At 41.5% G+C, this 16,527-nt stretch overlaps 1 protein-coding gene across 1 annotated transcript in view; it reads left to right on the forward strand.

Moving 5' to 3' along the window:
• Positions 1–13,191: 13,191 nt before the first annotated feature.
• Positions 13,192–16,527, forward strand: part of SYT7 (synaptotagmin 7) — a 250,613-nt gene continuing 247,277 nt past the window's right edge. The window contains exon 1 of the mRNA XM_081337079.1: positions 13,192–13,448. Within this exon, the coding sequence (XP_081193205.1) occupies positions 13,421–13,448 (28 nt within the window). The 5' untranslated portion in view covers positions 13,192–13,420. The remainder of the gene's footprint in view (positions 13,449–16,527) is intronic.

Raw genomic sequence — 16,527 nt, forward strand, 5'->3', positions numbered from 1 at the left:
TTTCTTGACTTTGGAAGTCAATCTCTCAGAAGCAAAACATTTGGATTGGTTCCTCTGGACTACAGGTGAATTTAACGTTTTAAGTGAATTAAAAGTTAGGGTAACTCATAAGCCCAAAGTACATTGTGACTCATTTATGTACCAGCAACTATGTTTCCAGTTGTATCTGAATCTGAAATCTTAGATTATGGAAGTGAATCTTATAACATGAACATAGCCTTCAGTTTTCAAGGTTGCTAAATACCCTAGGCCAGACATGTCAAACACAAGGCCCGGGGGCCAGATCCGGCCCGCAAAGTGGTTTCATGTGGCCCACGAAGCCATCCTGGAAACAGTGAGGGAACGGCCCCCACTGCCTTGGCCCTGCTCAGAGACCCTCCTTCTGCCAGAGACCCTCAGATCTGTCCCACTCCTGCCCGGGCCCCCATAGGCACCCTTGATGCGAACGATGTAGAGCTGGCCACGCCCACCCAGTAGGCCATATGCACTCTAGCCACGCCCACCCAGTAGGCCACACCCACCCTGGCCATACCCACCCAGCCCCTTGAGGGCAACCACAATGCTTATCCGGCCCTCAATGAAATTGAGTTTGACACCCCTGCCCTAGGCAGTACTTAGAAAACAAAGCTCTTTTTGTTGCCTTAGAGTGAACTGAGCTAACTGGAAAAACAGACTCTCTTTTTCAATCTTCACCACCATTTCTGATGGGCAAAAGAAAGATGTCAAACCTCACACATACACACATACACAAATAACTGATTGAAAACATTTTAAAAATTCAGTTTCTTTAAACTTTATTTCATATCCAGTCCATGCACTCCAACACGGTATGAAAGTGAAAAGCCCTCTTACTTTTAGTATACATATACAGTGCATATACATACATGCAAACACACATATATATGTGCGTGTGTGTATACACACACATATACACATACGGTATATAGGTTTGTGTGTGTGTGTTTAAGATAGAGGAACTGCATACAATAAATAACACATACAGGTAGCTAGCATTGTGTACAGGAACATGGGATACAGAACATGGGATAGCCTAGACCTTCCTAAGTCTCAATGGGTGATCCCACAGAAGGTTGTGGAAAATAAAAGAGCTAAGATCAGGTAGGATTTCCAGATCCAAACAGACAGGCAGACTAGCCAATCAACCAAACACTGTCATAGCAGACAAAAGACCGGAAGATAGTGGCCGTGATAAATGTAGCAGTGCCAAGTGACAACAACATCAGGAGTAAGATGTATGAGAAACTGGAGAAGTACCAGGGCCTGAAGGAGGAATTGGAGAGGATGTGGATAGTAAAGGCCAAGGTGGTCCTGGTGGTAGTAGGCACACTCAGGACTGTGACTCCTAAGCTGGGAGAGTAGCTCCAACAAACCCCAGGAAACAACATCAGAGCTCTCTGTCCAGGAGAGTGCATGCTAGGAACAGCTACTAGAACCTTCAAATTCCCAGGCCCAGGGTGAGGTGTGTGTGTGTGTGTGTGTGTGTGTGTGTGTGTGTGTGTGTAAATTTCCTGTAATAAATTCCATTTCCCCCAATACTGGCTGTCACCTTTAAAGCCCTTCATGACTTACGACAAGGCTACTGAGAGACCATCTTCTCCCAATTGTTTCTAACCTTTCCAATAGCAATAGCCATAGCACTTAGACTTATATACCACTTCACAGTGCTTTACAGCCCTCTCTAAGCGGTTTACAGAGTCAGGGTATTGCCCCCAACAACCTGGGTTCTCATTTTACCAACCTCGGAAGGACGGAAGGCTGAGTCAACCTTGAGCTGGTGAGACTCAAGCTGCCGAACTTCTGGCAGCCAGGAGTCAGCAGAAGTCACCTGCAGTACTGCATTTTAACCACTGCAGGCTGCTCTGGATTGCATCAACCAGGGAATGTCAACTGGCAGAAGGCATGGCATCTGTGCAATAGTGTCTGCCTTCTGGAACATTTTCCCTCCAGAGATTAGGATGGCCCAAACCTATCCTTTTTGAAGGTCCTGAAGTACTGGTATATACCGAGGCTTGGACCCCAAGCATGTGATGAACATCTTTTTCTGATTATGCTTATATCTACAGATTTTAATAATTCTTGGCTGCTATATGTATTACATTGTACTATGATTGTCACTGTTTTTAATTTATTCTATTATTCACCAGCCAGAGTCATTTGTTTGAGATGGACAGGAAGGAGGGAAGGAGGGAAGGAGGGAAGGAAGGAAGGAAGGAAATAAAGAAGGAAGGAAGGAAGGAAGGAAGGAAGGAAGGAAGGAAGGAAGGAAGGAAGGAAGGAAGGAAGGAAGGAAGGAAGGAATCGTTATCTTGCTTTTCTGGACTGCAACTACTGTGTGCCAAGACTTCCCACAGACCTTGGTGGAACTTATATATATGTATTGTTTTGGAAATAGTTATTCATAACTCAGTGAATGAAACTCTGAAATAAAAGATCTCATCACAAATAAAAAGATAGGAAATGCACAATTCAGCTAACATTAATTTTGATAACTGACAGTTTTAACACAGTTTTGCACCTTGAAAGCTGACAACTGCACAGAATCATTGTAATAAGTATTTCTACTTGGTGCTTGCCATTGGTATCACTGGTTATGCGTGTTAAACCTAATGAGGGATAGACAGTGACTCTATGGTGAGAACATACTTAGTATCTGGTGAATTTGGGGTTCAGTCGCTAACAGGAATAGGGAATTTCTAGCCCTTTGGCAGATATAAAAATACAGTGGTGCTTAAAAATTTGTGAACCCTTTTAAATTTTTGATATTTCTGCATAAATGTGATCAGTTCTGAGATAAGTCCTAAAGATAAAGAGAAGGCAATTAAATAAATGAGTCATAATCATTGTACTTCCTCATTTATTTATTGAGGAAAATTATATCCCACATATTTGCGTTTGGCAAAAGTATGAGAATCTTTGCTTTCAGTGTTTGATGTGTCCTCTTTGGGCAGCAATAACTGCAACTAAATGTTGCCAATAACTGTCGATAAGCTCTTCTGTAGGGAGCAATGGGCTAAAATTCCTCCAAGCTAATATGCCTATGTGGCTCAAACACCCTCCCTAATTCACATGGATATAAGAAAGGGCCCTAGGCATACAGCCTAACCAGACTTGCCATATTCTGTGATTATAACTATCCTCAGTAAGTCTTAGCCTTTCTTATGGAGTTGATTCCTACTCTGATCAACTTGATAAGGCTGACAGTGCCACGGTCGGTCCCCACATTCACCTTTCAGCAGGGACAGATTCTTTTCATATATGGTCTGTCTTTTAGCTTAATTACTAAGAGCTACTTGACTTCTTTTAAATTTTAGGATGCAGCTGAGACACATTTGCTTGGGAATAAGCCATAGCAGTGAACTCTCTGTAACTATTTTAAGAAAAGACAAAAGAGCTCTTTTCTAACTTTACTATGGATTAACACTTACATTTCTCAATAGGTAGCATTATCCAACACTGGGCCTCTGCATCTATTCTGTTTTATTTATTTATTTTTATTTTGTATAAGCAAACCACACAGTGATGGTGAGGACAGGAAGAAGGAACCAAGACAGATGTTCAGTAATGTCAACCTCCCAAGTAGACCAGACAGGAAGCATGACAAAATGAGCTAATTCTACTATACTGCCAAACTATATTAATTGTATAAATAACTATATTTATTTTTATTCATTAAAAATAAATTTATTTATCAATTATTTTTTTTTGCTGCCAGTGACATATGAATTTAATAAAGAATCTTGCAGGTCTGAAAACACAAATCTCCCACCTTCTCATTTTCTACAGCTTGATAAGATAGGACAGATCCTTTCTAAATTTCTTTCTCAGAAGATTGTTGAGTTGCAGGCTCCCCCCACCCCTTTTTATCTGATTGTTCCCCCTCATTTTTCAAGGTCATTCACACATACCATTACAGACAACTTTTTTCTTTCAGCAAGAGACAATAATGTACTCCTACAACCTTCCTCAAATTGTTGACTCCCCTAATGCTGGCTTTTAATTTCCAGAATGCCAACATGAAGAGTTGTGGCTGAAAATATTAGACAGATACAATTAATTCAAAATGTGGTTGTGAGGATATTAATTGGGACTGAGCAGTCTGAACACATACTACTTCATGCCTTGCTAGTCGCACTGGTTCTGAGCTCAGATGGAAATGCCACTTTTGATCTTGAAAGCTCTTCACAGCTTAGGGATCAGACACCAGAACTTTATTCCCAACTGATCTCTTTTCCAGATGCCTGCTCATTTGCAATGAAGGTCATGGAAAATTGCAGGGTAAAGGCCTCCGTATAGGTGGCCCCTTTCTATCTCCCCAAAATTTCATCTGACCTCTTATCTTGAGATCATTTTAGACCCAGGCAGTAATCCATTTATTTTTCTTCCAGATCTTTTATTCATTGGCATATTACTTTCATGTTGACAGATGTACTTTCGTTGTTCTCTTCTGCTGGTAGTTCTGCATCTTTTTGGACTCTGCAGTATTTTTTTATATTATTCTTTTCAGGGCTTTGTGATGTTTTCATTCACTGCCCTGCGTCTCTCTTAAGGAACAAACTATAAATCAAATAAATAGGCTGTACGCTGTACTACCACTATGTTTCTACACCACCCTTAATTTAAGGAGAATATGGATGTATACATGATAGCAAAATGTGGAAGAAGAACAGGTTAAAAAGTCTGCACCTCTCTGGGATTTTCACCTCTGTTGGTTGATTAAAGGTAATGTTCTGCTATCTGGCTGAAAGAGTTAAGAGCTGCTGAGGAACTGTGAGATGACTGCCTGAAATGAAGAAACTACAGTTTTTGGCATTTCTTTGCTGACAATTGCCTAAATTATTGCTTGAATTATGACAAGGCTTTTCCTATATTGCTATTGTGACAGCATTCTTAAGCAAGAATGCTGCTGTGAGCTTCCCTGCCACCTTTCTGAATTTACTTATTCTGAAGTGACTGAATTCTTAAACATCAGACTGTAGCTGCAGAAGGAGAACTAAACAGATCCTAGACAGAACTTGTAGCAACTGCATTCCACGAGAATTGGAAGAATTCCAGAGATTTCTCTATGGGCACTACATTTCAAGGATGAAACTTAGAAGGACTCTGGCTGAATAGTCTTCTGTATATATATTTTTCTTTAAATACACACATTTCTCCTTCCTATATGTTCTATTGGGAGTATTCTGTGAACTAGTAGTTTCATCTAAGCATATCTACTCTTTCCCAGTTTTTCAAGGATCTCCTACATTATGTTTCATTTCTGCATATCAGAGGATTTATCAGCAGAAAGCAGGCCTGGAGAATACGTTCCATGCTTTGAGCACAATCCAGGAAATTTATAGAGAAATAAGGTTTATTATTTTTTGTTACTTTTATGCAAAAACATCTTAATTTTATTAGTTAAAAACAAAAATGATTATACAGTGTTTTGGGATAGAGAATATAGATATTATGACTGTGCAATGTTTCTGGTTCAGTTCTGAAAAAAGTGCTTCAGATCCCATGAGGTCACAAATATTAAAACTGAGCTCTTTTGCAAAACAGTTATAAACTAGAATTAGCCATCAATGAATATATTGATTCAACATGATGGTGCAACTGTTTTGGTCCATAACGTTTGATTATTGTGTGGTTTTATTGATTTGGGTATTTTAAATTATGTTCACCATGGATGTTTTAGTTATTTTCTATATATCTTAGAAACCACCAGGCATTGTTTTTGACCATGGCAGTAAATAAATACACGAGTAGAGCATGACACAACTGTTCAGAGCAGTTACATCTTTTTCCACACTGTGTAGCAGCTGCCCAATGCTGGGAAAAGGAAAGTGGCTTTAAAGTGGCTTTAAATAGGTACTACATTTATGCTCCCCTGTCCAATGAAGCATCTTTTCTAAATTATTTCTCAAGCATTACACAGTACTAAAAGATACTGTTTATCCACTTCTTTGTTCCATTCTCACGGTATTAATAATAGTGCGCAATGTCTCTTCAGGAAAGCATAAATCTAAAATGAATGCCTACTTCTGGAATATTAGTAGGAAATGGAATCATTTGACAAAAGCTTTTGTGGTTGTCATATATGAAGCCTTGTACATGACATAAATATAACAAAGGCATAGAAACAAAAATGAACAGACAAATCAAAGCCACCTGATGACCTTGAAGAGAGAGGAGAAAGATAACATAAATCAAATTGTTATCTTTTATTTGGCATGAAGGATGTATATGGACAAAATAAATGTCACTGTTAGAACCTATAATTAGTATGGATTATAGTCCAGCTGGTAGAGAAGAATGTAGAGATGTTGGGGCAGCCATAGTAAGAACATCTCAGTATTATCAGATATTACATTCCACTTATAAAAGCCACCATATGATTTACATTGCTTTATCATTTCTATGTAACCTTTCTGGGGTTATATAACCCACAGCCTTCCTTAGTAATTCCTGTAGCCAAGAGTCCAGTGTCAACTGTAGCTGTACATGCTAATAAAAATAGTCTGTTGCATCTCTCTCCAAACAGTTTGGTTGCTTATTTAAGTGGGCATCTTTCTGACAAAACACTGCATTTTAAGGCTATGTCTGAAATGTTCAATGAAAATTTCAAATCACAATACTTAATAGAAGACATAGATTCCCCTTTAAAAAGGCAAGCCCCAAGAGCTTAAATTTATTTATACTCCAGCAATACAGTTCTATTTAAATGTTCTGCCCCTAATATATAGAGTTCCTGTGCGTGAATGGGCCGAGGAAGGATGATAAAATCAGCACCATGGAAAGCTCAGAGAGTTCCAGTGGCTTCAATCAAATCTGAGAGTGGAGACTTTTCTAGCTTTCAGGAACAGGTGTTGAAGAGTATAAGATGCCTTAAAGGTGGAGGCAATGCGAGTCTTGGGACTAATATTTCTAACACCATTTTCTTGAGTGCAGGTTCTCCTCAGGGCTGTGTCCTAAGCCTGCTGTTGTTCACCCTGTTGACCCATGACTGTTGTGCTAGTTTTGCCACCAACCATATTGTGAAGTATGTGGATGATACAACCATAGTGGGCCTTATTCAGGATGACAGTGAGGGTGCTTACTGCAAGGAGGTAGAGGGTTTGGTGAACTGGTGTAACAAAAACAACCTCATTTTAAATGTAGGAAAAACTAGAGATCATTGTCAATTTCAGAAAAAGCAGGCACAGCCACACACCTCAGTGTATTAATGATTCATCTGTGGAGGTGGTTAGCCACATCACATTTCTGGGTGTGCAGCTAACAAATAGTCTAGCTTGGTCACCCAACAGTGAGACACTGGTGAAGCGGGCACAGTAGTGCTTGCATTTTCTGCAATACATGAGAAAAATACACCTTTCTTCCTGTCCTTACCACTTTCTACAGAGGGACAATCAAGATAATCCTGTCATATTGCATTACTGTCTGGTTTGGAAACATCACTGCTTCAGACAGGAAGGCAGTGCAGAGAGCGGTGAGGATAGCAGAAAGGATTATTGGTAGTTTACTTCCTTCTATCCAGGATATAGCATAAAAGCAATGCTGGAGCAGGGTCTGCAATATTATCTGGGGTGCTATACATCCTCTTCATGACCTTTTTCCTTGTTACCTTTGTTCCATATAGTATCAACCTTGTGAACTCTCAGGTTTCCTCTTTCCACTATGTATTCAAAATGAACAGTGATTAATATATATTTGTGTGTGTGTAGCATGTGTATGTGTGTATTATTTACATGAATGGGTAGATATATACTTTCTTTTGAGAGCAGGCAACATAATTTCATTTTTGGTCCAATGTGCTCATATTAGTTTGTGTAAAAAATGACAATATATTTTATCTTATCTTACTAGCTTAGCTTAGCTTACCTTATCCTTTTTAAAGTTGCATTCAGAAGTCAGGTCTCTGCTGAGAGAGGATCCTAATATCTACCTCCAATGAAACTGAAGAAATGATTTTGACTACCCCTCCTTATCAATTCTGGAGCCCAGACTATTCTTTGGTGGGACAAGACTCTATATAAGGACTGCTGCAGGTGGCTCTGAATCATAAGATTGCATGCTTCTTTGGCATCCTGTTTGAAGAAACCCAGATTCACATATTGGAATCGTTGCACAAAATTTACATTGGCATCATAATTTAATAATGCAGGGCAGCACAGAATGTCATGCTTTATTTTCTTACTTATAATCATCAGAAAAAGAAGCTCAGTCAGTTATACCTATCCTCTTTCAATCTTGCTTCCTTGCTCGCTGTTATCTCCCTCACAGAATCAGAAATGCCTTGGGTGAGTTTCTTGGTATAATTATTCTTTAGTCTGGTCCTTTTTTGGTACTACAAACTTTTCTTTGTTATGTAGTTTTGATTCAGCCTGGCCAGTTTCTTTTGGTACTTTGCCTCTCTCTCCTGGAAGTAGGTAGTTTTCTAAAGGGGCTTTCTAAATGTGGACTTTAAGGATGTATGGACTTCAGCTTCTAGAATTCCCCAGCATGTTGGATGAGGAATTCTGATAATTGATGTCAACAGATCTTAAAGTTGCCAGGGTTGAGAAACAGCAATCTAAAGGATAAGGGACTTCTAGCTAGTTCTGTCACAACTTAATTTTCTCACATCAGACTCTCATTCTTGCCCAGTTGTTTAGTCTCCTACTTCACCACACAAAAGATATTTGGGTGATTGTTTAGTTCAGTATATTTCATCTGCTGGCTCTGGAATGTGCCTCTGAGTCAGTGTGTGAAGTAAGCACTCAGCTGTGCTTTGTTATGTCTGCAAGCTCAACTACGTGAGTGCTTCTTCCAAAGAAAACAGTACACTTCATTATTTTTATCACATGCAAAGTCTGAGTAGGACATATATGATCTGAAACCTTAGGAATACGCTTCTCAGGTAGAAGTCCTACAGCCACCAGGTTGAGTGATTCCCACTCAGGTTAGGAGCCTATCTATATACCATTTCTTGCTCTCCCCCACTACTTATGGTTTTCATCTCTATAGTGCTTCAAAACATTTTCACAGCCTGTACTGAGTAATGTTCTGATATCAGGACAACCGTTCAAAAGAAATCTGATCTATGTTGAGTCTTATCTCCACAAGAGCTTGCCCCATTTGTGCAGTAGCTAATTACAAAAAGCAAGAAACATTTTGAATATGTAAAACTAAAGAACTCTCTTCTTTCCAGCCTTAATATATGGCAGGACTGACCTTGTTAATATTTCTTAGACCTAATGTACAGCAATTCATTTTTCCTAGCAGCTTTGTTCTATTAATTACTTCTGGTAACAGTGTGATCAATCAGAACTACAGTTTCCTTCCTTTTCTGTTTCCAGCTGATAGGGGGAAAACGTTGATCTGTCCTTAACCACATGACCTTTAACTTTCATTGTTCTGAACTGTAGCCTCATTTTATTATTCCAGTATTCATAAGGCTATCCTGTTTACACTGCAGAAGCTCCTAGGATTTTTAGCAGACTTTCCCACCCTTAGGTCATCAAACATTGACCACCCTGAGATCTGGATTATGCTAGGAGCTTGTAAAGGCTTCGGCCACCCGAACTGCGGCATGTTATCGTCACACAGGGAGGTGACTGCAACATTATATATACAATGAGAAGCATGCACTTTAGTCTGTGGCTTAGAGGATCTTGGATGAAATAGAGGTCATACTTGTAAGGAAAAATTACAGTGGAGTAACAAAGACTAGAGCAATTAGGTTTCTGTCCATAGTTAAGTGAAAGGTTCCCACCTAAAACTTTCCTGTTTCTCTGCAGATAGCACCATGTACCAGGTGGTGAATCTATGTAATATTGAGGGTAAAAACAAGAGAGGCTATTCATTTGCCTTCCCCATTTGAACAAAAATGAATTCTCATAGCCTCAGGGGAAGCAAACAAAATCAATTGTCAGACAAACTACTTTAAAGTGCAGTTGCTGGAATTATTTGTTCATTACTATTAAAAAATAGTGAGTTTGCTGAAACTTCAGTGCAGTGTTTAACAACTTGTGTTACATTATTAAATGCCACATGTCTGTGATTTGGGGCACCTGCCATCTGTAGCACAATGTAACCTGTTATACTCCTTCACTCTTGTTACCTCTTCGTTGGCATATGGCAAACTTATTTGGGAGAGAAATAAAAGCAGTTCCTCTGGTTCTGAGTACAAAAATAATTCATTTGTAACAAATGCTTATTCCAGATCAAGCTGAAAACACAAGATGAAGAAATCAAATTCTTCTACTATTCATGTTTACTTCTTTTTTAAAAAAGTAAAACATATTAAAGACATTTTAAAAAGTGTATTTCAGTCTATTCAGTTTTTTTCAGAGACATTACAATATTGTAATTACAATTTTTGTTATAATTACAATATATTATATAACAATGAATTGTAATTATTATTATAATTATGTAAAATATACTTTAGTATTTCCTTTTTACCTCATTTTATTTTTTCAACCCCCCCCCCCAAATTGGATTAATTAAAGAGGTAGGAACTGCAACTTTCAAAGAAAAAGCTTTGCCAGTCTGTGATAATGAAGACAACCCATTTGTAGCACCCCAGGGTGAATCTTTTTAAGAAAGCTATTCTAGCTATCTATTTCCAAAACAATTGTTTTTTAATAATTGCCCTGTGGATATTATCTGAGAAAAACAGTATTATCTTTGTTTCAAAAGAAATAGATTTATGTTATTATTTCTGCAATAGCTTAAGAATTTAGTGGTAATATCCAAAACACTAATTACTACTTAATAATGATTTATGGCACAACTTCCACTGAGTCAGGTAGGATTTGTTTGTTAATATGTACAGAATTGGATTGCAACACTATCTTTCTATAAAGTTGGGAGAAAATCCTATCAAGAGAAATTTAGTCAGGATTGAGCTATATAGATACCACCTTATATTCAAGCTGCTTAATTCACATTGATTTCAGTAGCATAATGTGCACAGACTGCAGCCCAAAGGAACATCCAGTTATCATTCTGGTTGATCACATTTAATTTTAGTTATGTCCTTACTTACCTCCCATACAATTTCATAGTGTCTCCTCCTCACTCTGATCTTTCCTACAAAGTAACTCCTACTTTAGAGGTGGGGGGATTTTGAGATGGGATAATGAAGCAGCTACAGCGAAGAAAAATATTTGTTTGAAAAACAGAAGGATATTTATGATGAAAAGAAGTATAGAACTATAGTTTGTGTGAATGAATTTTTTTAAAAAAAAAGACTCCAGTAGTGAAGAACAAATGAGTGCATATCTCCAATTAAACTCTTTAATATAATTCAATCTTTTGTATAAAAAAAACCTGTATGAAACCTTGGTGTCAGCACATATGAAGTGATGCCGACTGAGCCCTTCAATGTCTGTATCAACATTATTGATAACTGCTATGTACTTAGTGTTTTGCAAAAGGGATTTGTAGATTATGTCGCTAGTGTTCTCTTTTTAAATAACCCTGTCAAGTGGACAATGCATCTACCGTACTCCAGACTTTCATTTGGGAGGTAAGGAGGAGGCCAATGATTGTCACAAATAAACTGAAATTTTAACTAAATACAAGATATTTAAGGAAAGATGAAATCTAAATTGAAGATTTGGAGACTATTTGGAGGAAAAATATACTGCAGTTATAACTACATGAGCATGGAACTAAGGTCCACCTAAATAAATAATTCTTCCAAAATTCAGAACAGGTTTGAACTACATTACTAAGGAAATACTGGAGTGGGGCTGTTTTTAGTGCTCAATTTCTTTCTTACTTTTCTCTATACAGTATTTATTTATTTATTTATTTATTTTATTTGTATACCGCCCTTCTCCCGAAGGAGTATTACTTCTCAGAGCTTGGTAATGAAAATGTATTCTGTATGATTTGGACTTCTTCACACATTTGGACAATTTTTGTTTTGACAAACCTCTTCAAGTATCTTCAGCAAATGTTAATGCTACCCCAAGAGGCAGTAACAAGAAACCAGCTATGCATTTATTTGCTCCAATAAGAAGTCAAGAGTCCTGTTCTCCTGGCCCCAGCTAGAATTCACTCTTCCCTAGAAGAGCCAAAATCCACTCCAGTTTTTAGGCGAGATTCCGCAGGCAAGAAATGTTTATGCTCATCATGAAGTCTGGGGGTTGATGCTTTCTCTTAATTTACTAAAGGCATAAACAAAAGAAACCCTGAACTGGAGCATATACACTGGAGCTGACTTCGGAACCTGCTGGTTACTTCCAGTGGATTCTGCCCACGCTGTGCAAAAGACACGGATTAAAACCATTAAAAGGATAGTAGTGAACGGAACAGGCCAAATGCTTGAAGGAGTCAGAACAGACCACTTCCTCGTTATAAAAAAAAGCAATGGGAACGAAAAAGCTGCCTTTGCAACCGCAAGGCTGTAAAGTTCGTTAGCTCCCGAGGCACCCGCTCTCGAACTGGACGCTCCTCGATTTTGTATCACCCCGCTCTACTCCGCCTTTAGTAAGTTTTCGAGTTTTAGTACCGTTCGGGGGACGGGGTGGGGGTGGGGGATGAAAAAAGGCTTCCAGTAGTAGTACCAACTACTAGCTGGACAGATCCCTGGCCAAGCCACATTTGCTGTCTCGACGCTTCTTTGCTTGGGGCCTTTTAAAAAAAAACACAACAGTATGCCTACAGGAGACCCTTTTTCAGGCAGAGCTCACCCCCCCCCTAACCGCCGCCTCCTTCCCCTTCCAGTGCGAAGTTAGCGGTGCACAGGGGAAACCCTTGGACCGCTTTCATCGCTGTTGGCAGAAGGGCATTTAAATGCTCGCGTGCACGCCCGACAGGTTTAGCAGAAGAGCCAAGCCGCCGCCCGACGGGAGGGACGAGCGAGCAATCAAAAGGAGCATCAAACTCTCGCGCTGCTCCGGGCCACGTCTTTCCCCGGCTGCTCTGCCTTGCAATTTCCTCTCCCACCAGCAGCGAGCAGCAACCGGACGCCTGCGAGAGGAGGCTTGCGGCGCGCGCGCTCTCGCTCTCTCTCTCACACGCACACACACACACACACACCCTCACACACGCATCGAGGGGAGGGGAAGGACTCCAGAGGCTTGGTGTGTTCCTGGGTGGAGGGCAATCAGTCAGCGAGCCTCAGCCACCAGGCGCCTCGTCCATTCATCCAGCCTCCTCATGCCGGTTCCCGCTCTTTCCCAGCAGTCCGCCGCCCGGGACGCCAACCTGTTTGTGGAGGTCACTCCGGGGCCGCTTGCAGCCTGTGGCTTCTCCCTTGCCTCGCTGCCGTGCAGCGCCTGATGGGCTGGCCACTGAGCAGGCGGCTCGGAGCTTGAGACTTAAGCCAGAAGCATCCCGCCTCGCCGCGACCTCGCACGCCCACAGCGGAGGGATTTACTTTGTCTGGAGGAGCCCGGAGGGCTCGCACACGCCGAGAAAGAAAATGTTCCTCGACCCAGACGGAGCCAAAGGTAACAAAGCGCCGCACCTCGCCCCGCCTGGCTAACTAGCTGCAAGGCGATCGGGGCAGGGACCGGCCCCCCCTGGGCAGCGCCAAGCACGGGCCGGGGGCCGCTGCCGCCTTTGTATGGAGGGACGTGGGGGGAAAAAAAAAGAGAGAGAGAGAGAGCAGGAGAGGGAGGCGGAGGTCGTGGCGCCCCTCCACGCACCTGAAGGAGGAGGAAGAGGATGAATCCCCGCGGCTGATTGGGCGGGGAGGCACTTCGCTAGGAGGCGGCGAGAAGGGGGTCGGCTCGGCGGCGTCTCGTAGCTGCGGCGGCGAGGCGGGGCGGGTGGTGGCGGGAAGCAAATTCGGCGGCGACCTGCCGAAGAAGGTTGCTAGAGGGAGGTGTGTTGGGCGCCGGATTCGGCTGGCCTGGCTCGGCGGGAACTTAGGGGGAGAAGAGCAGGGCCGCCTATGGAGGCGGAGCCCAGCCAGCTCCATAAACCGCCTTGCCTTCTGGAGACTGGCAAGCGGGGCTGTCGCCGCCGGAGTTTGGAACGGAGGAGGGAAAAGAGGCCACCAAGCCGCGCGTAATTTCCCAAGCCCCGTAATCTCCCTAGGTCTGCTGCCTTTGGGCTCCCCGCCTAGGCGGTCAGGCCGTCCTCCAGGTCCCCGTCGTGCCCGCCCCCTCCCCCTGGCTTGCCTAGACTTTACGGAGTTTCTCCTGGCCCCGTAAGCCTGGCGAGAGAAGACTCTCCGGCCGCCGCCTCTTTTCTTGAGAATCCGCTGACCTTCGGAGCCGCGGAAGAGGAGGAGGAGGCGGCGGCCCTTTGCTACAGTATTCCTGGGCGAAAGTCTGACCCAGATCGCGGCCGCCTGCTTCCCAGCGCCAGTGCTTGACCCGAGCCAGCCTCCCCTCCCCTCCCCTTTTCTCCTTCTGGTCTGAGATGGGCTTCTGGCTGACCGCAGCGCCTTCCACCACCCCTCACCCCCGCGACAGGTTTTTTTAGTCAATGATATATATGCTGGAATGCTTCCTTTTCCAGGAATGCAGCGACCACCGATGCCCTGCTGTGAGCAGGCAGTTTCCATGAGCTTAAAAATTGCAAACAATACTTACATTTAACCCTACCCCCCCCCCAGCAACTATTTTAATTTGGGAGTATTGCTCCAGCCCAATCGCCATCTGCCTCTGTATTGAAAGAGAAAGATTAAATCGCAAACAAAAGTGGGACCAGAAGTGTGGAAAGTCGTGACTGTACTGCTTCTGCTATCTATGTGCGTATAAAAATCCACAGCTAAAGGAGATTTTGCCCATTAATAGGGACATTAGTAGTTCATGTGGCCTTCAAAATCCTGTTGTGAAACAGAAAGGACTTGGGAGGTGTAAGGCTTCTCTCCCCAGTGCTGAAACTTGGGATTTCTGACAACAGATCAGCCTGTGAAAAATCTAAAGGTATCTTGCAAGTTTATGCTTCTTCTAGTTTTTCAAAATGAGCAAAATCTGTAGCTGCAGACTACATGTGATTTTACAGAGAGTTACTGTGAACTGCCAAAAAGTTCGTTTCTTTCATGAGGTGGGTGCCCTTTGAGTGGATGGACCTGCCAGAGTGGTGTGATCAATGTGTCAAACTAAAGAGAGCTGGGTGTGAATTATAAATTTCCTTGGGTTACAATCATCTCAAAGGACACTGTTTATTGGAGACTATCACTACACAGCCACAATGAGAAGATGCAAAGCCTGGCCTCATTATTGTTACATTAGCACAAGAATGACTAGGTGATGCTATGAATCCCTAGTGATGAAATCACTGGCCTGGTTTACATCAGTAGATTGTTATAATGATAAGACGGGCTGGGGGTGGTGGTGGAATATACACTTATAGTGAATTGATGGAATTACAAATGTATGGATAGATGGAACCAGTATATAACAAAGCTTTATATCTTGAAAAAAACAACAAAAAAGCAACAACAATTAGATGGAATGGATACTCTTGGCTTCCTGTCTGCTTCTATACATTTGCCAGATGCATCATATCTGGTCACTACTAGAAAACAATGAAGCTCTGATAGAACTTAGTTTGTTCCAGCAAGGCTATTCTTATGCTGTCATTGAAAAAAACTGTAATCCAAAATCACCCTTGGCAATATCCTATGGCAACCATTAACACAAAATAATTATATTGTATATACTTCAATCTGAATGTTCCAGACTTGCTTTTACTTTTATTCAGGTGGAAGCTGAAAGAACACCCAGGAACCATCATTTATAGTATTCATCATTAATAGCTAGTGTTATGTATATAATTTTCTATTCAGAACAGCTATTCTTTTCTTCCCAGTCTCGGTTCAGCTTTTGTAGGCCTCTAAATTCATTTTTTTCCCCTGTTCTTTTGGAAAACAGAGAAATCAAAACTCTGTGCTGAGCCAAATGAAAAGGGAGTCTGCTGAAGAATAGAACATGGAGATGTGTTTTCACATTTTCCATGTTCCTGCTAGTTTATTTTTCACAGTTGCATTACACAATTCAGAAAAATAGATTAAGTTAGCTTGTGCTGTCTCAAGTAGGTTTTTTTTTTTGTATATTCCCATTTCTACAGATTGTAGCACTTCAATACCTAAGTTGGCAATTCATTTTCAAACCATTACAGGGTCTCTTTGCTTTGGGAATAGAGGTGCAGAGAAAGCTTTAATCTTAAAGATATCATTTAGCATAATCCTGTTTCTCTAACCCAGTTCCTTTTTTAAAAACTAACTCATACTGAAGAGAAGAGTAAGTTAAATTGTCTCTTTGCACTCTGTTCCTCATATACATGGCCTGTAAGTATGTAAACATTAATTCTTTCCTTCCTTTTACAATGAAAAGGTCAGACTCTGTTCTCTAAAGTAGAGGCTCCCCATCAGGGACCGATTCTGTGGAGAAAGATTTTTCTGTGGATAAGAGGGGTGTGTGGTTTTGTGTGCTGCCTGCATCCAGCGGATGGGGCTTCACTTATTTGCACAGCCCAGTTGCTGTTATGCCACAGCCTGGGGCCAGTCCATAGACCGGGGGTTGGGGACCCCTGCTCTAAAGTCTGTATACGTCTTTCTCAGTAAAGATAATT

This window comes from Vipera berus, assembly GCF_964194415.1.
Source record: "Vipera berus genome assembly, chromosome: 1".
NCBI lineage: Eukaryota > Metazoa > Chordata > Lepidosauria > Squamata > Viperidae > Vipera > Vipera berus.